This window comes from Entelurus aequoreus, linkage group LG04, assembly GCF_033978785.1.
Source record: "Entelurus aequoreus isolate RoL-2023_Sb linkage group LG04, RoL_Eaeq_v1.1, whole genome shotgun sequence".
Lineage (NCBI taxonomy): Eukaryota > Metazoa > Chordata > Actinopteri > Syngnathiformes > Syngnathidae > Entelurus > Entelurus aequoreus.
The window spans coordinates 71,446,948-71,469,049 of record NC_084734.1 but is presented as its reverse complement, the minus strand read 5'-3'; the positions used below and the strand labels follow the sequence as shown (position 1 = coordinate 71,469,049).

At 39.4% G+C, this 22,102-nt stretch overlaps 1 protein-coding gene across 6 annotated transcripts in view; it reads left to right on the top strand.

The window, feature by feature from the left end:
- LOC133648984 (actin filament-associated protein 1-like 1) overlaps positions 1-22,102 on the top strand; it is a 77,112-nt gene that overhangs the window by 48,772 nt on the left and 6,238 nt on the right. For 4 of the 6 annotated variants that reach the window (XM_062045619.1, XM_062045617.1, XM_062045620.1 and 1 more), the window contains 14 exons: positions 2,597-2,680; positions 2,772-2,851; positions 3,263-3,398; positions 7,241-7,336; positions 7,414-7,628; positions 7,693-7,872; positions 8,631-8,714; positions 10,379-10,454; positions 10,663-10,767; positions 10,836-11,047; positions 13,889-14,034; positions 14,145-14,214; positions 14,744-14,858; positions 18,062-18,229. In XM_062045619.1, coding sequence (XP_061901603.1) covers positions 2,597-2,680; positions 2,772-2,851; positions 3,263-3,398; positions 7,241-7,336; positions 7,414-7,628; positions 7,693-7,872; positions 8,631-8,714; positions 10,379-10,454; positions 10,663-10,767; positions 10,836-11,047; positions 13,889-14,034; positions 14,145-14,214; positions 14,744-14,858; positions 18,062-18,229 — 1,767 coding nt within the window. The remainder of the gene's footprint in view (positions 1-2,596; positions 2,681-2,771; positions 2,852-3,262; positions 3,399-7,240; positions 7,337-7,413; positions 7,629-7,692; positions 7,873-8,630; positions 8,715-10,378; positions 10,455-10,662; positions 10,768-10,835; positions 11,048-13,888; positions 14,035-14,144; positions 14,215-14,743; positions 14,859-18,061; positions 18,230-22,102) is intronic. The other 2 variants (XM_062045622.1, XM_062045621.1) reach the window with 1 other exon arrangement.

The following is a 22,102-nucleotide window of genomic DNA, read 5'->3' as shown; positions in this document are numbered from 1 at the left end:
TCTTTACAAGTGTATGTAAACTTTTGACCACAACTGTACATGCAATGTGACCTCAGTGTTCCTTTTTTATGATTCGGTTTCTAACACTTTTTTTATTTCTTTAAGTTGCCACTGTTGTAGTATGGCCAAAAATTGCGCATAACAAACTCGTCCGTCTGCCCTATAGAATCAAGTGCCCAAACAAAGAATCCCACATGTTGGTGACTAAGTAACTTTTTTTTTTGTCTGACTGCAAAATAACTCACCATGGGGCCAAAGATGATCTGTTAAGGCTACAACCCCAGGATGCAGAGACAGAGGCGACATGCAGGAAAACATGTCTTTAATCATGCTCACACAGAGCAAATCTACACCCAAAATAAAAAAAATGCATCTAACATACAGATTACACTCATAATTGTTAAGTAATGAACCAGCGTTGTCTGTCACTTTAACTGCTTAAGAACCCTGCTGATTAGTAATTAGAGCTGCACACCACAGCCTCCCCAGACAGGTGTAAAAAGAATGTATTCAATACAAATCACAGAACCGGAACTAATGGCAAACAACATGAAAAGCAAATGAAATACTGGTAAAATGTATGTTAAATGTTCATTTATCCATTTCATTTATCAATCAAATATATCTCACATTGTTTTCTGCATGTAAAATTACAATGATTCTCTATAAATCGTGTTTTATAATTTTATGTTTGGGTGTCTGAAAATGTTTTATTTAATTTACGTAATTGGAAAAATTGTTTAGTTTTTCCTATGATTCGGTTTTCATCTGACCTTATGGAAAAAATTACAGTACGACCTCTATTTACGAGGTTTGGTTCTTCAATATGTTTCGCAAACCGAAAAGTTTGTATAGTGAAGCAGAGTTCCCCATAAGAATCAATGTAAACATTAATATTTGGTTCTAGCTTTGACAAAAGTCCCTCTTTTAGTAATAAAATGCACACTTTGAAGACAAGTATGTTGTATATATCAATCAAACATAACAAGTGGGTAAAGGCTCAAAAATAATTTTCATTCAAACATTACAGCAAACTTAAATGTCTAGTGGTGCACACGCACACACACACACACACACACACACACACACACACACACACACACACACACACACACACACACACACACACACACACACACACACACACACACACACACACACACACACACACACAGGTTCAAGTCTTGTTGGTATGCTCCAAACCAAAAAAAGGAAAATAATTTTACCTTGTGTCTGGGAATATTTATGGCATTGATTAATTAATACACTGGGTACTGGTACTCTGAGTGTTGGAGTGCCAAACAAGCAGTGGCGTCACGCAGTCACCGCTAGCGTTAGCACAAACTAGCAGTGTGAGGCGATCCTTCATCGGCTTGTGTCACGGTTGTGCCTTCTCCTTCGATGTAGTCTGCACAAAAAATCATCGGCTGCCCCCTCCCCTCCCTGAAGGATTTACACAACTCCCGCTGCCTCAACAGAGCAAAAAGCATCACCAAGGACATCACACACCCTGGCTTCCACCTGTTCGACCTGCTACCATCGGGCAGGCACTACAGGTGCACCAGTGCCAGAACAAACAGGCTCAGACACAGCTTCTTTCCCAGAGCTGTCACCATCTTGAACTCTATCTTATAATAATAATTCACCCCTATACAATATCCTACCCTAATACCCTACTGTGCAATATTACCCTTTGAGTGCAATACATCCGACACTGATTGTTATTTATTACTCCGGTACTCTTGTCTTGTTCTGTATATTGTACAGTATTCTGTATTTCTATAGTGTTTTGTATATTGTACAGGATTGCTTATTATTCTTATTGGATAGTAGTCTGTTTATTTCAATTGTTAGTTTTTTCTTTATTACCTCTTGTGTAATTTATTTTTACCCCATATTTGTTCCCACTACCGCACCTTAAGTTGGAGTCCTTAATCTCGTTATATGCAAATATAATGACAATAAAGTCCATTCTATTCTATTCTAACAAACGTTCGCTGTGGCATCTTTTTCGGTCTCCTCGCAATTAATGACTTGCTGTGGAACAAATCCTCTTTCACTGATAAACTCCTCGAACTGAGGGGGCCGCGAGCCGGGGGCTAACTAGCTAAAATGCTAGCTGTATAGCTTGTCTAGCAACTCAAAGTTAAACAGCAAGACTGTGAGAATCTGGACTCATTTAAAGCGTTTTTGATCACATAAAGTGATCTCTAAGATGCTCTGACCGGCGTAAAATACAGCAATCCCGGAAATAAACAAGTCAGAAGTGCCGCTCAGCGTCGAAGATCTTCGAAATGGTCGCGCCTGTGTGTATAACAGAATAACAGGTTTTGACGTAGGGAGCCCTGTCTCTTCAAAATGGCCATGCCTGCGTGTACAAAAAGTAATGTCATCAAAATGGTAGACCCCGAAGCAAAATGAATGAATGTATGAACGAAACATTCGTACGCCGAGACATGGTCTATTTGGCACGATATAAAGATTGTTAACTGTAAGAGACGTAAATAGAGGCGTTTGTGAATCAAGGTACTAACAAAAACTGAGGTATGAGTGTACTTAAGTGAGCTTGAAGTGGTTTGTTGCCTTGTTCATCCAGTTTCAGGAACAGACTACATCTACATGAACTCAGCAATGTACAGGAATGGCACCAGCTTTGTTGAGTCCCTCTTTGAGAAATTTGGTGCGTTTTTAGTTCTAACATGGAGCATATAGTGCTTCATCCACGTACACGAGGCCTGTTTTAACCTTTTAACATCTGTTGTCATTTACAGACTGTGAGCTTGGAGACTTAAAGGATGTTACAGATGATTTGAGGCAAGACAAAGACACACAGACCGAGACTTTGAAACAGGTTAGCCGCCACTTTTTTTCTCTACCGTAAACTCAGGTTAAAATGGGGATGTCTTTGAGCATACAAAAGGTGCTAGTGTGACAACACCCTAAAGATAATACATCTGAAATACCTATTTGCATGTAGAACATGACATGTGACTCTCCACGCTATTTAAGATGCCTGATAGTGATTTCGGCACTCCTTACTGCAAATGACTGAAGAGGCCTTAGGGAAGAAAAAAACAACCTATTCCATGTTGCGGGGTTTTCCATATGCACAGGCTGAAGATTTAGGGCTCCACCCAGACAATTATTTATTCTGTGTAATGTATCTCTCTAATGACATAGCACTTCAGCATGGAACATGCAAATCGTTGATAGTTATTTGGGACATGTAAGACGTACTATATTCGTCTATCTCCCCTCTCAGAACTGTGGAGACTCCTCAACTGTACATTCAGCAGACTGTCCTCCCCCTCTGCCCACAACGCCTCCCCCAGAGGAGTATTATGAGGAGGCAGTGCCACTAAGTCCGGGCAAAATGCCAGAATACATCATCACAAGAGGTAAGCAACCCTGTCTTGACTCAACTTGTTTCCCTTAATGATGTCACATTCCAGTTATGAATCAGTAATTAAACTACTGTCCATAAATATATACACATAATGATAATAATTATACATTAACATTGGTCTTCTGAGGACTTTGAGGTATTTCAAATGCTTGAGTTTTGAATAAGGTGCTGAATATCAGTTGAGATTAGAACAATATATTATTTGTAGCGGTCTTGTTCAAGCATGCAAAAAGAAATACCATATTGGATACATAAAAACGATTTACTAAAGAGTCATGATAATCAGTGTGTGAATGGGTGAATGTGACGTACAAACCCCGTTTCCATATAAGTTGGGAAATTGTGTTAGATGTAAATATAAACGGAATACAATGATTTGCAAATAATTTTCAACCCATATTATATTCAGTTGAATATGCTACAAAGACAGCATATTTGATGTTCGAACTGATAAACAATTTTTTTTTTTGCAAATAATCATTAACTTTAGAATTTGATGCCAGCAACACGTGACAAAGAAGTTGGGAAAGGTGGCAATAAATACTGATAAAGTTGAGGAATGCTCATCAAACACTTATTTGGAACATCCCACAGGTGTGCAAGCTAATTGGGAACAAGTGGGTGCCGCATTTTTATGTGGGTATAAAAACAGCTTCCCAAAAAATGCTCAGTCTTTCACAAGAAAGGATGGGGCGAGGTACACCCCTTTGTCCATAACTGCGTGAGCAAATAGTCAAACAGTTTAAGAACAACGTTTCTCAAAGTGCAATTGCAAGAATTTTAGGGATTTCAACATCTACGGTCCATAATATCATCAAAAGGTTCAGAGAATCTGGAGAAATCACTCCACGTAAGCGGCATGGCCGGAAACCAACATTGAATGACCGTGACCTTCGATCCCTCAGACGGCACTGTATCAAAAACCGACATCAATCTCTAAAGGATATCACCACATGGGCTCAGGAACACTTCAGAAAACCACTGTCACTAAATACAGTTCATCGCTACATCTGTAAGTGCAAGTTAAAGCTCTACTATGCAAAGCGAAAGCCATTTATCAACAACATCCAGAAACGCCACCGGCTTCTCTGGGCCCGAGATCATCTAAGATGGACTGATGCAAAGTGGAAAAGTGTTCTGTGGTCTGACGAGTCCACATTTCAAATTGTTTTTGGAAATATTCGACATTGTGTATCCGGACCAAAGGGGAAGCGAACCATCCAGACTGTTATCGACGCAAAGTTCAAAAGCCAGCATCTGTGATGGTATGGGGGTACATTAGTGCCCAAGGCATGAGTAACTTACACATCTGTGAAGGCACCATTAATGCTGAAAGGTACATACAGGTTTTGGAACAACATATGCTGCCATCTAAGCGCCGTCTTTTTCATGAACGCCCCTGCTTATTTCAGCAAGACAATGCCAAGCCACATTCAGCACGTGTTACAACAGCGTGGCTTCGTAAAAAAAAGAGTGCGGGTACTTTCCTGGCCTGCCTGCAGTCCAGGCCTGTCTCCCATTGAAAATGTGTGGCGCATTATGAAGCGTAAAATACGACAGCGGAGACCCCGGACTGTTGAATGACTGAAGCTCTACATAAAACAAGAATAGGAAAGAATTCCACTTTCAAAGCTTCAACAATTAGTTTCCTCAGTTCCCAGTCGTTTATTGAGTGTTGTTAAAAGAAAAGGTGATGTAACACAGTGGTGAACATGCCCTTTCCCAACTACTTTGGCATGTGTTGCAGCCATTAAATTCTAAGTTAATTATTATTTGCAAAAAAAAAATAAAGTTTATGAGTTTGAACATCAAATATCTTGTCTTTGTAGTGCATTCAATTGGATATGGGTTGAAAAGGATTTGCAAATCATTGTATTCCGTTTATATTTACATCTAACACAATTTCCCAACTCATATGGAAACAGGGTTTGTACATTGTAAAGTGCTTTGGGTATCATGCTGGTATATCCATCCATCCATTTTCGACCGCTCATTCCTTTCGGGGTCGCGGGGGGCGCTGGAGCGCGGGGGGCGCTGGAGCGCGGGGGGCGCTGGAGCCTATCTCAGCTACAATCGGGCAGAAGGCGGGGTACACCCTAGACAAGTCGCCACCTCATCACAGGGCCAACACAGATAGACAGACAACATTCACACTCACATTCATACAGAACATTTACCATTTAGCAAACAAAAACAACATGTCAGGATTTGATTTATTATACTGAAAACTAGTGAGGAGAGGTACGATATTTAATAAAACTACTTCTACATTAATGAAATAGTAAATTATTTTGGGTCCATTAAGTAGTAATTAATTAATTTACTTAGACCTATTCTAGTATATTACAACAACCTGGTATATCGTGTATTATAAATATAGTTTATAACAATAACATTCTGACTAAATAGTTGTTCGTTAAAAATAAATATTTTATGAAATAATGACATACATTTTTGTGTTTGTGGTTTCCAAATCAAATTTGTTTGTTTATTAGGGATGTAACGGTATTATATATACTGCAATGTTTCGGTTTCAAAATATCCTGAGTAATACCGTGACGTGTGACAGTATCAAAAAAAAAACGTGAGTGTCGTTTTTTTCTCGCGTTTAAGCGTTGGTCGGGTCTGTAAATACAAACTACATATCCCAGAATCATCTGTGCAGCACGAGAACAGCAAGGTGGGGGTGTGGAAGGTCGTAAGCAGGAAGTGAAGTGTATTCATAGTACATAAAATAAATAGTTTTTTGGACATTAATTCTGTTCATAACTGGATGAGTTATGTTGCTAACAAACAGACAAACAAGCCCAGGCCAAAACATAACCTCTTTGGCGCAGGTAAAAATGTGTGTTCTCCAAATTGAAGTGCGCCACTTTTGTTTTGAGTGTTTCCAAGGCGACACAGAGCCAGCCTGTCTCGTCGTACCACACGGCAGGAAATCACCCCCAAAAATTAAAATAAACTGCGGGAAATACGAATAAACTAAAAAGCGACTTGATACATCCTCAATCCATCCATTTATTTTTTTACCGCTTGTCTGTCGCGAGGGGGGCTGGAGCCTATTCCAGCTGCACTTGGGCGAAAAGAAGGGCTGGACAAGTCACCACCTCATAAACTGTCACACAGAAACGCTATTTGAAGCCAGCGTATTTACATTATTAAAAGTTATATTATTAGTTAACTTTTCTGAGAAACAACATTTTGCAGACTTAAATAAAAAATGACCACTGTAGAGCACACTGCTTCTCATAATGTAAAGGTTGAAGGACACTAAACTGTACGTTGTTGTTTCACACTTGTTACACTGGATGTTTACATTGTTACTTTAAAGACATCAACTGTAAGTTATTCTTTCAAATATTTACTTGAAACATAACCCTGCACTATTATTTGCACTTAAAATTACTTGTTTGGAGTAAAAAGTATGATCAGAACATTTTAGCATTATGTGTGTGTTCAATTACAGTAAGCGTGTTTATCCTAAACATTCCTGCCATTTAATTTTACACACTATGTTATTTTAACAAGCTTTTTTTTAACGTATACCGTGATACAATCATACTGTTAGGTTTGATACTGTTACATCCCTATTGTTTATTGTTTAATATGTCTACTTTATTAATGATAATGAAGTAACATATTTTTGTCAAGAATATACTGTGTATATGTTCTGTCATTTATCTTTCAGGAGTGGAAAAAGGTTACAAAATAAACTCTAAAGTGCTTCGGTAGTGCTTAAATTTGTGCAAAGATGTGGTACATGAACCCAGAATTATAACATATAGCATTGTCAGTCAAAGTATGATAAAGCTAAAAATATTTGTATTATGTCAGTTCGGCCTAGCCCTCCTAACTCCATAGAGGATGGATATGAAGATGCAGATAGCAACTACCCAACAACGCGCATCAACTCCCACCGCAAAAACTCCTGTGAGTTCAAAACAATTTCCATGAATTCATCCAGTAGTCAAGCGTAGAATTGATTTGATCTTTTTCTGCTGTCTTAGATAATGATTCAGACGCCCTGAGCAGCTCCTATGAGTCGTACGAGGAAGACGAGGAAGAGAGGAGCCCCGGTGTGCAACTCACACATCAGTGGCCCTCGGACGAAAGCTCCATGCCCCCTACCAGAGACTGCCGCATCTGTGCTTTCCTGCTACGCAAGAAACGCTTCGGCCAGTGGGCCAAACAGCTCACTGTCATACGAGAGAATAGATTACAGGTAATAAAATGCCAGAGATGAGTCCCTGATGGCACATTAGTAATTATGACCATCCTTTCTTCAGTGTTATAAGAGCTCTAAGGACACTTGCCCCTATGTGGACCTGCTGCTGACCCAATGCACGGTAGTCTATGCGCCGAAAGACAGCAAGAGGAAACACCATGAACTCCGGTTCACTTTACTCAACGGAGATGCTCTGGTGCTGGCTGTGCAGAGCAAGGAGCAAGCGCACAAATGGCTCAGGGTAAATCCAACAAAATATTGTATGTTTACACTCAATGTGCACTTAAATAATGTGAGAATATGATTTTTATTGGGGTTGGCGCATCATACTGACAGCTTACTTTCCTTATTAAGCTGAGTGGGATGGGCAAGATATTATTATAAACACCTCTTATACAGTTTAAAATTACAGTATTGTGCTAAACTCAGGCTGAAAATGCATGAGAGGCAATAAAAAGTTTGTTTCTAGCATAACTTGTGTACCAAAGATTTAACATGGCTAATTTTGAACATTGGTGTGTTCTACTTGGCGAGGCTGCTGTATGTCATGGGTAGGTGGCTTCCTAGAAGGGGCTTGTGTTCAAACAAACTGGGCCAACCATGTCAGCTACACCCAACACATTTTCACAACAAGAGAAAAACTTACAAAAGCAGTGTTTAGAAAAGCATATGATTTCTCCTTACTGGTTCCACAAACAGGAATAAAACAACTACCATAGCATCTGTTTTTTTATCCTTTCGTTTTGTGCACATGCATGCACATTTGCGCAAGGAAGCCATGATTGACAGCCTTATTCGGCCCGAATGGCAGTTTTTACAAAGTACCCGGTAATTGTGACAAATAACACACATTTTTTTGTTAGAAATGTTCTTATAAAATGTGTACCTAATAAACAGGAGCTGTGATCCATGCAGAAATGTATAAACACAGCCATCCGTCTTGGTGACGTCTGCTGAAAGAACATGCATAGAGCAACACGAATAAAATATCCTTTCCAGGTTGTCAGAGAGGTGAAGGGCCAATGCACAGGGCCGGAGGTATCTGCATCACCTGTCATTTCAAGAAAAACTGAACTTGACAAGGTGAGTCAAAGGGTGAGAGGACGTTTATGTTCTCTGTCATTTGTTCCCACAAATTATACATCTTATTCACAGTTGAGGTGAGGAAAGTCAGCTACAAGCAGCAATTATGTTGTCGCCATCCATTTTGCTAAGCAACTGTAGGGTTTCCACGGTAAACATCACAACCTATGTTTGATCGGCAGAACAAAGTCGAGGTGTGCTATACATGTTATTGTTAAGATACTAATAATAGGGCTAGGTGTGAGTCAGTGATGGACTGGGTATCTTCTTTGAAGGTTAGCAATACCATCATAAAATAAATCCCCGGAAAGAAGGGGAGGAAACCAGGTAGAAAAAAAGTGTGCTTTCCTAGTTTGGACTACATGTGAAAGTGAGAGACTCCAGAGATAGATGTGTAGAACAAGTATAGAAGTTGTTGTTTCCACCCTTGGCTACACTTGTGTCTTTGCACTAGACGCTAGCCTCCAGTTGCTTCGGAAGGCTCTATGTTGTTGATCGGGTTGTGGAGCAGAAACCATCTCGGTAAATAAATCAAACTACACTGCAAAAAGTCAGTGTTCAAAAACAAGGAAAAAAAATACAGAAATTAGGGGTATTTTATTTGAACTAAGCAAAATTATCTGCCAATAGAACAAGAAATTTTGGCTTGTCAAGACTTTCCAAAACAAGTAAAATTAGCTTCAATGAACCCAAAAATACCTTAAAATCAGTATATTCTCACTAATAACAAGTGCACTTTTCTTGGTAGAAAAAAAAAGAGACCTTTTTGCTCAATATGTTGAAAAATATTCTTAAATGTAGTAAATGCTAGTGCCATTATCTTGACATAATGATATGCGCTCGGCATTACATTTCTTGAAACCAGCAAACTTATACTAAAAACTAATTTATTGTTCTTAATGGAAAGGCAACAAGGCAACCGCTTGTTACTCTCGGGTCTCCTAGCCGCTCAGGCAAATCATATGGTCTAAAAATGCATTTTTCTATCGATAACATGACATCGTCGCGCCAAGTGCATGCCCTTTCAGTCAATTAGTGCGCATATGTACAGCCCGGCCCCCGGCCAAAAATGTTTTAATTGTAATTTTGAAGCATTCATCTGAATGTGCATGAACTATTTCTGTTCATAATTGTTAGAAATGTCACATCTTAAATGTTTAAATATTAACTGTCAGTTTACTGTACTGTCCCAACTGTACTACTATATTAGTACGTGTTTTCTATTGTTTCATTGAAAATAAAACAGCAAAGTCCATTTGGCTGTCATCCGTTTTAATTATGAGACAAAATTGTGTCAAAGTCCTGATTTTTTTTTTCATGCTTGAAATAAGAAATTATTACTTTAAAAAAAAAGTAGTTTTACACTTGTGAGTGTTGATGACACAGCTTTGCAACAGTTGATATTCTAGTTTCAAGCATGTTTTACTCAATATAGGTCATAAAATCTCAGCTACAAGCTGAAATATCTTACTGAGATCATTTAGGACCAAAACCCTTAAAACAAGTAAAACATTCTAACATAAAATCTGCTTAGTGAGAAGAATTATCTTATCAGACAGAAAATAAGCAAATATCACCCTTATTTGAGATATTTAATCTTACTTAGATTTTAGTTTTTGCAGTGCACTTACAGTTTGTGTCTTTGCATGTTTGCTCTTACTCAGAGGTTGTCTGCTGAGAGGAACATTTCAGATTCAGACAGTTTTGGTGTATCAACGGGGGAGAACTGCAGAGACAACGGTGAGAATAAAAGACCTTGATATTTTACTGTACAGGTTTAACAGATGCAGCAGGATCTGGAAAATGCATCTTGCTGATAGTACGATGGCAAAAATCATACAAAGAAAATCACCACAATATTTGATTGGTTTATTGATATATTTTTTTATGAAACATGCATTAATGTCTACTAGACAAGATAAGAGTACTTTAAGCATTTATCTTGCAGGTAAGGTGAAGCGTGGGGCTTTTGCTGCAGGCCGAAAAATCACACGCATCATCAGTTTCTCAAAGAAGAAGGTTTCTAGAACAGCCTACACTGACCCTCGGCAAGGTGAGAGGCCGCTTTACTGTGTCACTTTAGGTTACCACCTCTGCATCATTACTTTTGTGTGTATGCAGGTTATCTGTCAGTACTTGTCAACCAAGACTGGCAAGAGCACTGGTGCTGTGTGTGCAGAGGCTTCCTGCACTTCTACCAAGACAGAGGCGACCATCAGACCTCCCTGCCCTCCCTCCCGCTGCATGGCTGCGAGGTGGTGCCAGGGCTTGGACCCAAGCATCCAATTGCCTTCCGTATCTTACGGGCCAGCACCACAGTGGCTGCTCTAGAGGTGATAGCCGTTTTGTTACTAATTCATAGTTTCTCCTTCTACTGCAGAGATGTTAAAAGTCAGACATTATTACTAAAATCTAATTGCTTGATTTTTTTTGTGGTAGATATTAGGTTTGTACGGTATTAGTATAGTACCGCGATACTAATGAATAATTTTTGGTACTATATCGCCTCTGAAACGTAGCGGTCCCGCATCCCCCCGCGCCCGCATCGTCGTCACGTCATGACATTATGGTTTTACGAGCAGAGGAGCATGCTCGGTAGCACACAATCACGGAATACTTACCGTATTTTTCGGACTATAAGTCGCTCAGGAGTATACGTCGCACCGGCCGAAAATGCACAATAAAGAAGGAAAAAAACATATATACGTCGCACTGGAGTATAAGTCGCATTTTTGGGGGAAATGTATTTGATAAAACCCAACACCAAGAATAGACATTTGAAAGGCAATTTAAAATAAATAAAGAATAGTGAACAACAGGCTGAATAAGTGTACGTTATATGACGCATAAATAACCAACTGAGAACGTGCCTGGTATGTTAACGTAACATATTATGGTAAGAGTCATTCAAATAACTATAACATCCGATGAAATCTTCCTCCCCGGTGTCGCCTCTGGTATGTCCTTTCTTTCTGCTGCTCGATTGCCGTTCTCTGCTGCATATTTCACTACGTCCAGCTTGTAATCTGCAGTATATGATTTCCTTTTCGGTGCCATTTTTGTTCACTCCTTCTCAGGTTTTATAAGTTACCGCCAATGTTGAAATGATCCATTTTCCTAGGTACGGACATAGTAGCATATAGCATCTTTTTTTTCACTATACACCGCCATCATGACCCACAATGCACTTGTGCCATGACCCACCCCCGCATAATTTCTATTGGTTGACGTGTGTGTGACGACTGCTGACGTGTGTGTGACGATTGCTGACATTTGCTTCGTCTCTTCCGTGAATTAGATGAATAATATTATTTGATATTTTACGGTAATGTGTTAATAATTTCACACATAAATCGCTCCGGAGTATAAGTCGCACCCCCGGCCAAACTATGAAAAAAACTGCGACTTATAGTCCGAAAAATACGGTACAAGCAGACAGTGTGTAGACAGAAAAAGGGAGAACGGACACATTTTGGCTTAAAAAATAACTATAAAGGTGAAGTTATAACACTGAAACGCCCTCAGGAAAATCCGCAGTCGGCAGTGTTTTAGCTACTTCTAAATCACTAAGCCTCGCCTCCATGGTGACAAATAAAGTAAGTTTCTTACAAGTATCATCCCTGCAGGACGAGTAATAGTTAAACATGCTTCACTACACACCGTAGCTCACCGGCGTCACAATGTAAACAAACGCCATGGGTGGATCTATATCTAACATCCACTGTAATGATAAATGGGTTATACTTGTATAGCGCTTTTCTACCTTCAAGGTACTCAAAGCGCTTTGACACTATTTCCACATTCACCCATTCACACACACATTCACACACAGATGGCGGAAGCTGCCATGCATGGCCCTAACCACGACCCATCAGGAGCAAGGGTGAAGTGTCTTGCTCAAGGACACAACGGACGTGGCGAGGTTGGTAGAAGGTGGGGATCGAACCAGGAACCCTCAGGTTGCTGGCACAGCCACTCTACCAACCGCGCCACGCCGTCCCCAGATATCATGTACAGGCATGTATCTAGTCGATACTACTATGATTACGTCGATATTTTTTGGCATCACAATATTTTCTTTCGTTTTTTTAAAATGTATATTATGTTTATAAACTCAGGAAATATGTCCCTGGACACATGAGGACTTTGATTATGACCAATGTATGATCCTGTAACTACTTGGTATCGGATTGATACCAAAATTTTTGTGGTATCATCCAAAACAAATGTAAAGTATCAAACAAGAGAAGAATAAGTGATTATTACATTTTAATTAGAAGTGTAGACAGAACATGTTAAAAGAGAAAGTAAGCAGATATTAATAGTAAATGAACAAGTAGATTAATAATTAATTTTCTACCACTTGTCCTTAATAATGTTGCCAAAATAGTAGAATGATAAATGCCACGATATCTTACTGCAAACGTCAGCAGATTAATTAGGAGCCTTTGTTTGTTTACTCACGACTAAAAAACAAGTTGTCTTGTATGTGCACTATTTTATTTAAGGGCTTAACTGCAATAAGAAACATATGTTTAATGTACCCTAAGATTTTTTGTTAAAATAAAGCCAATAATGCAATTTTTTTGTGGTCCCCTTTATTTAGAAAAATATCGAAATAATTTAGTACCGGTACCAAAATATTGGTATCGTTACAACACTAGTAGATATACATAAAGTATCATACATAAGTTTCAGAGCATGAGGCCTTTCAGTGGTGACTTAACCTCTTAAGGCCCAAGCTGTTTTGTTTACATGCTTTTTTTATTTTTCTTTGCTATTTGGGCTTATTGGACCCTAATTAGAATAAAAACTAAAAATCATCTTTTAATATGATGTACTTAGTCCATAAGTACACAAACGTGTACTCCATGTGTAGTGACATGCAATTTTTTTTTTACACTTTTTTTTTCCAAATTCCATTGTATGTTATACTCTTCTGACACCACCAGATAGCAGTATAAGTGTCCATATGTCGGCATAAGACCCCAATTCAGTAGTGTACACAATTTTGGAAATAAGAGCTAAAATGTGCTGTCCACGCATGTGGCCACTAAGGCCTTTAGAGGTTAAATGAATCCGTAAAAAGGACAACATTGCATAGCTAATGTACAACATGACAACTTCCATAGTCCTAATATTGATGAAAAAAAACGTTTTGTGTTTATTTTCAGGCAGCAAACTCAGAGGAGCTTGGGAGATGGCTTGGGGTTCTCTTGGCAGAAACCGGCTGCACGACAGACCCAGAATCGCTGCATTATGACTACGTAGATGTGGAGACCATCGCCAATATTCGAAAGGCTGCACGCCATTCCTTCCTGTGAGTTGGACAGTTTTAGGGGTGATGGGTGTGTGCCGAAAATATCTGTGCAAAGTCAAAAAAAATGCCACACACGTGACCCCTGACCTCATGACCTCTTTGATACTTAGGTGGGCCACAACTTCAGGCGGTAACACAGACTCTATAACATACGATGAGGTCCCTACTGAGGACATGCAGGTGAGAGTCGCATGAACACACGCATACACTCAGACAAAAACACAACTATTGATTAAATATACATATAAGCATACACAAAATCAATACAATGTATTAAATATGAAATACATGTTGAGCTGCATTTGTTGGTGGGAGAATTTGCCAGCATAGTCAAATATTGTGATCAGCTTTAATGTGGCATTATTAAAGGCAAATGAGGAACTATCGGTAATAAAAAGTAGCTCTGTGATATGACATCAGTGACGGCCTGAGAAATGAGTGTGTGTTCATGTGTGGGTGTGTGTGTCTGTGTGAGAGTGAGAAAGACCAGCCATTACTGTGGTGACGAGAAGGCAAGAGGTCACAGCAGTTTAACATCCAGTAAACCCCTCAATCCTCGCTGCTGACATGCATTTAAACACACTGCTTTACACCTACAGCTACAAACACCTTTGCTGTCTAAAGCCTATAAATCTAAAGGAGACTTTCCTCCATGACTGAATATTTGAACCTTTTGCACCCTGTTCCTCCCCTTACTGTGTTCCTCCAGTCTATGGAGAACTGCCGGCAGCAATGTGGGAACCAAGGGAAGCGGCGCTCCAGTTTCTCCAGCAGCGATTCTGACAAAACCAAGCCGTTAAACTCCTTCAAACGAACAGGATCAAGTAAGTGTTTGGTTGCATTTCTATAGTAACTGAGCCACTGTATGTGCTGAGCATATTTATGTAAAGGATACTGTCCAGTAGGGATGGGTACCTTTCACATTTGAATCGACACGTTAGCAATTCCCAGTAACTAGAAATCGATACCGGTACCAATTTTCGGCACTCCTGTGTGTTCACGTGTTGATAAATGTTAATTTGTTTAATAATAAAGTACGGTTTCCCTAATTAACATTTAACATTGAGTTGATAACTGCGCTGTCCAGTTCTTATATGTTTATTTGGTAACACTTTAGTATGGGGAACATATTCACTAGGGGTGTGGGAAAAAATCGATTCGAATTCAAATCGCGATTCTGACGTTGTACGATTCAGTATCGATTCTCATTTTTCAAAAATCGATTTTTATTTTTTTATTTTTTTTAAATTAATCAATCCAATACAATAATACAAAGCAATACCATAACAATGCAATCCAATTCCAAAACCAAACCCGATCCAGCAACACTCAGAACGGCAATAAACAGAGCAATTGATAGGAGACACAAACACGACACAGAACAATCCAAAAGTAGTGAAAAAGTAGTCAACATAGCAGTGATTAAAAAGCCCTCATTGACATTATCATTGGACATTTATAAAATAAATAAAATTAAAAAAAGAACAATAGTGTCACAGTGGCTTACACTTGCATCCCATCTCTTAAGCTTGACAACACACTGTGTCCAATATTTTCACAAAGATAAAATAAGTTATATTTTTGGTTCATTTAATAGTTAAAACAAATTTACATTATTGTAATCAGTTGATAAAACATTGTCCTTTACAATTATAAAAGCTTTTTACAAAAATATACTACTCTGCTTGCATGTCAGCAGACTGGGGTAGATCCTGCTGAAATCCTATGTATTGAATTAATAGAGAATTGTTTTGAATCGGAAAAATATCGTTTTTGAATCGAGAATCGCGTTGAATCGAAAAAATCGATTTATAATCGAATCGTGACCCCAAGAATCGATATTGAATCGAATCGTGGGACACCAAAAGATTCACAGCCCTAATATTCACCATTAATTAGTTGCTTATTAACATGAAAATTAGTAACATATTGGCTTGTAATTAGTCATTATTAAGTACTTATTAATGCCTTATTTTACATGGCCTTATTATGCAACCAGTAAGCCATTAACTAAGAGTCTTCCCTCAATAACCTCAGAATTATTGCTTAATTAGTAACGCTAACCCTTATATGTTCCCCTGGTGTCCAAATAACTCTAAATTAAGTCTTTGTTACTTAGAATATGTTCCCCATACTAAAGTGTTACCGCTTATTTTTTTACACTTCTAAGTCCCATTCGCAAGTATTATATACAGTAGTATACTTTGTATGCTCTATGCAGTTGCAATTCCAAGATGTTAGATGGCAGTTGTGCAAAGATTTCAGTGTGTTGCCTTAGCCAGGAAGTAGTCTTTGCCCTTAAGTTGAGTCTAGTCTTTTGTTACACCCTAAAAAGTGTTCATAGTGTAATAAAGTGTGGTAAAGTAGTGTGCTTATTACCCACTGATGTTGGATTGTACATGCATCTTAGTTGTAGTTTTCATTACCAAATTTAGAGGTATTGAAATCACCATGTAAAACTGCTAATGCTAATCAGTATCATGTTTATGGCAAATCTAATGTAAATTAGCATCGAGCTTGCCCATTTTAAAAAGGGGAGCCTTACTGTACGTTGGAGTGTTTTCTGTCAGGCATGTTTGATTTGTTGGTGTTGAAAATTGTAACATTACTTAAAGACAATTTGGCTGAGTGCTGCTTGAGTGCTTGTTTGCCACAAAACCGGACGTAATGTCCCGTGCAACAAAGGTATCGAACTATGGCACCATTTGATTATACGTGATTCAATACCCGACAGAATGTCGGTGGCTATAAATGTTACTACCCATCCCTACGGTCTTGTGTTATTTCAGATTTAAAGACACCCAATTTCAAAGGAACTGATTAAAACATTTTTTGATGGAGTTTTGTTGTTCCTGTTGGAGACTGAACACGCATTTGTTCATGGAAGTTTTTGAAAACAAAAGCTTTGTTGTTTGTCACTCGTGAATATGGAGGGCATGTAGTACATCCAAGGCACACTACTTCACCAGTAAAGTGTAGATTTAGCAGTGGTTTTCCATGACTTAAATCAGTGGTCCCATAACCTTTTTGTAGCTGCGGACCGTTCAACACTTGAAAATGTGTCCCAGGGTTTTTTTTTTTTTTTCTTTTTTTTTCATAAAGAAATATAATCCTGTGTGCTTACGGACTGTATCCCTGCAGACTGTATTGATGTATATTGATATATACGGTAATGTATATATTGTGTTTTTAATGTTGATTTAATAATTTATTTATTTTTTTAATTTCTTGTGCGGCCCGGTACCGATTGGTACCGGGCCGTGGCCCGGTGGTTGGGGACCACTGACTTAAATGATTACATCCTTTCCTGCTTTCCTGACGTTTTTGCTTGTGTCAACTAAGATCAAAATCATTCTTATTCAAACAAAACATAAGGAGTTCACAATTACACTTAAGTTCCTTAAGTTTATTGCCTTTCCCCAATGTCGTCCATCGAAGTTTGGCTGGCCTTGAAAATGAAGTTCAGATGCTACATCTTAATCATATGTCAATTGCAAATTACACTCTCCTAGTTGTTACCAATCCTCAGACAGCCATCAAAATAGAACATCTGGCTCGAAAGTTCCCCAAATCCAGTTTACTTTCCATTTGGAATCGCCAATTTTCACTCGGCGCTCCCATGCGCTCCATTGTGTCACTTGGCTGCTCTCCCACAAATGGAAAAGATGAGCATCCTGGGTTAAGCAACGTGATATCGGCGGGGTCTCTTATTCTTTCTCGGGCCAGTGGTCTGACGCTGTGATACTTCAAAGAGTGAACATGGCGCTCTGAGGCTGGCGGCTACAGGATGTAACATAGGATTTATAGGACACTAGCATTACGGGTGCTGTGTTGCTTCATGACCTTTCCCTCTACCACTAGTATCACACTCAGTAGAATGCAAACAAGGTGCAAAGGTTGTGGTCTGCATATTAACACAAAACGTATCTGGAAATAATTTATTAGAAAGAAAATATACTCGATGTTGCGTGAAATACTCTGCTTGTTTCCCATGAACTCTGACCTTTCCCCTGACATCTCTACCTAGATTCAAACCAGTACGGAAGGTATGGGAAAACACGAGCAGAGGAGGACGCCAAGTGTTACCTGAAAGACAAAGAGGAATTGGAAAAAGAGAGGGGCGGGATTCGGACTACGCTCCTAAACCTCCGACAGGAGAAGCAAGAAATTAGGGAACAGCTGCAATCAGCTACTGGTAAGGGGAGCCGAGGAAAAAACACAGAGCAGATGCTAGACTAATCTTTTTTTTTTTGGTTATCATATCCCCAAAGCTCCTCAGCTTTGCTTTAACTTTCAACTATGAATCCTGCAAAGGCGTGCATGTCTGATGGGCCTGTTTGGGCTTACAACCATTCGTCCAAGACTGTGTGGGAACAAAGTTGACTTTATTCAACATCTAATGGTTTTGTTCTTTTGGATCAAAGTCAACAATATAGCTTTAACATTTGAATTAAAAAAAAAAAATACTCTGACACAAATTTATTTCAAATAAAAGTAGCAACAGCTTTGTGTAAAATAAAAAATGTAATGTAAAAACGAATTAGATTACATCTATATAATTATCAATCAATCAATCAATCAATCAATCAATCAATGTTTATTTATATAGCCCTAAATCACTAGTGTCTCAAAGGGCTGTACAAGCCACAACGACATCCTCGGTGTCGAGTGGGTCTGACATAATATTGTGAAAGTCCAACACATCAGCGAAAGTCCAGTCCATGGTGGGGCCAGCGGGAACCATCCCGAGTGGAGACGGGTCAGCAGCGTAGAGATGTCCCCATCTGATGGACAGGCTGGCGGTCCACCCCGGAGCAGAGTAGAAAAGAAAAGAAAAGAAACGGCAGATCAACTGGTCTAAAAAGGGAGTCTATTTAAAGGCTAGAGTATACAAATGAGTTTTAAGATGAGACTTAAATGCTTCTACTGAGGTAGCATCTCTAACTTTTACCGGGAGGGCATTCCATAGTATTGGAGCCCGAATAGAAAACGCTCTATAGCCCGCAGACTTTTTTTGGGCTCTGGGAATCACTAATAAGCCGGAGTTCTTTGAACGCAGATTTCTTGCCGGGACATATGGTACAATACAATCGTCAAGATAGGCAGGAGCTTGACCGTGTAGTATTTTATACGTAAGTAGTAAAACCTTAAAGTCGCATCTTAGGTGCACAGGAAGCCAGTGCAAGTGAGCCAGTATAGGCGTAATATGATCAAACTTTCTTGTTTTTGTCAAAAGTCTAGCAGCCGCATTTTGTACCATCTGTAATCTTTTAATGCTAGACATAGGGAGGCCCGAAAATAATACGTTACAGTAATCGAGACGAGATGTAACGAACGCATGGATAATGATCTCAGCATCGCTTGTGGACAAAATGGAACGAATTTTAGCGATATTACGGAGATGAAAGAAGGCCGTTTTAGTAACACTCTTAATGTGTGACTCAAACGAGAGAGTTGGGTCGAAGATAATACCCAGATTCTTTACCGAGTCGCCTTGTTTAATTGTTTGGTTGTCAAATGTTAAGGTGGTATTATTAAATAGATGTTGGTGTTGAGCAGGACCGATAATCAGCATTTCCGTTTTCTTAGCGTTGAGTTGCAAAAAGTTAGCGGACATCCATTGTTTAATTTCATTAAGACACGCCTCCAGCTGACTACAATCCGGCGTGTTGGTCAGCTTTAGGGGCATGTAGAGTTGGGTGTCATCAGCATAACAGTGAAAGCTAACACCGTATTTGCGTATAATGTCACCTAGCGGCAGCATGTAAATACTAAAGAGTGCAGGGCCAAGAACTGAACCCTGGGGAACTCCGCATGTTACCTTAACATAGTCCGAGGTCACATTGTTATGGGAGACACACTGCATCCTGTCAGTAAGATAAGAGTTAAACCAAGACAAGGCTAAGTCTGACATCCCAATACGCGTTTTGATACGCTCTAATAAAATATTATGATCAACAGTATCGAAAGCGGCGCTAAGATCAAGAAGCAGCAACATAGATGAAGCATCAGAATCCATCGTCAGCAATAGATCATTAGTCATTTTTGCGAGGGCTGTCTCCGTAGAGTGATTTGCCCTGAAACCGGATTGAAAAGGTTCACAGAGATTGTTAGTCACTAAGTGTTCATTTAGCTGCTGTGCGACAATTTTTTCGAGAATTTTCGAGATAAACGGTAGGTGGGACACCGGCCGGTAGTTCACCATGAGGTCAGGATCGAGGTTAGGTCTTTTGAGTAGAGGATGAATAACCGCTTTTTTGAATGCTAGAGGAACAGTACCAGAGGAAAGTGATAGGTTTATAATATTTAACACTGATGGACCTAATAAAACAAAAAGCTCCTTGATAAGTTTCCCAGGAATTGGGTCAAGTAAACATGTTGTTTGTTTTGTCCCATTTTCACATTTTAACAATTCCTCCAATGTTATTTCATCAAAGAGAGAGAAACTATTTTGGAGGGCAATGTCCGTCGTATATACAGTCATATTTGTGTTAATAGAACCCAGTTGTGGCTGGGATGCATTGTCTTTAATCTCTTTTCTGATGAGTTCAATTTTCTTATTAAAGAAATTCATAAAGTCATCTGCTGAGTGGGTGGAGCTACTGGGAGGAGTCCCTTGTTGGGTTAGCGATGCTACTGTACTAAACAAAAATTTAGGATCATTTTTGTTGAGGTGGATGAGATTTGAGTAATATTTAGCTTTAGCTGAGGTAAGCATGCGTTTATAAGTTATTAAACTATCACTCCATGCTTGATGGAAAACCTCAAGTTTAGTCGCACGCCATTTGCGTTCCAGCTTTCTACATGATAATTTCTGGGCTTTAGTTTCTTCTGTAAACCATGGGGTACGCCTTTTAGGGGCCCTTTTTAGCTTTAGCGGTGCTACAATATCAATGGTGTCGCGCAGGGCGTCGTTAAAGTTGTTAGTGAGGTTATCAATAGAGCCCACATAATTTGGGAATGATGCCATTACTGAAGGCAGTAGGTCAGTAAGAGTCGTCGTTGTGGCAGTATTAATGTTGCGGCTGCTATAGTAGTTATTATTATTATTATTAGTTTGTTGACAATGAGTCAGAACTTCGAATTTTATAAGGTAATGATCGGACATTACTTTAGTGTACGGGAGTATCGTAACTTTAGAGGTGGTGACACCCCTGACAAGCACTAGATCTATCGTATTACCGTTGCGATGCGTGGGTTCATTTATTATTTGTGTAAGACCACAGCTATCAATTATAGTCTGGAGCGCCACGCATGGAGGGTCCGATGGGGTATTCATATGGATGTTAAAGTCTCCCATTATGATTATATTGTCGGCGTGCGTCACTAGATCAGCAACGAACTCTGAAAATTCATTGATAAAGTCCGAATAGGGCCCAGGGGGGCGGTAGATGACAGCCAGGTGCAGAGGCAGCGGTGTGACAAACCTCATAGTGAGCACCTCAAACGAGTTATATTTATTATTTAGGTCCGAGGTAAGGCTAAAGTTTTTGTTGTATATTAGTGCAACACCCCCACCCCTTTTAATGGGACGGGCAATATGCGTTCCCGCATAGCCAGGAGGAGACGCCTCACCCAGCGCAAAAAATTCGTCTGGTTTGAGCCAGGTCTCGGCTAAACCAACGACATCAAGATTGTTGTCTCTGATGACTTCATTAACTAATAACGTTTTGGAAGACAATGACCTTATGTTTAAAAAGCCCATATTATAGGTAGTGGGCTGTTTTGAGGAGTTTTTGTTGAAAGTATCCGTAGTAGCAATATTAATAATGTTACGTTTATTATGCATAGTGCACTTTAAATAATTTCGACCATATCTAGGAATTGATATGACAGGAATTTTTAGATTGTTTGCCACCTCAGTAAAATGCATGTCCACCTCTGACGCAGAAAAAACATTATGTGAGTTGTATATTATTCTAGAAGAATTGCTATGTGTGCAGGGATTATCCAGCCTGGCGCTGGCTAGTTCTAGCTTAACAGACTCCTTATTAGCGCTTCTTTGTGGATTAGCATTTAGCTTTTTCGTTAGCCCCGCCCGACACCCCCGCTTCTGCTTCCGAGCGCA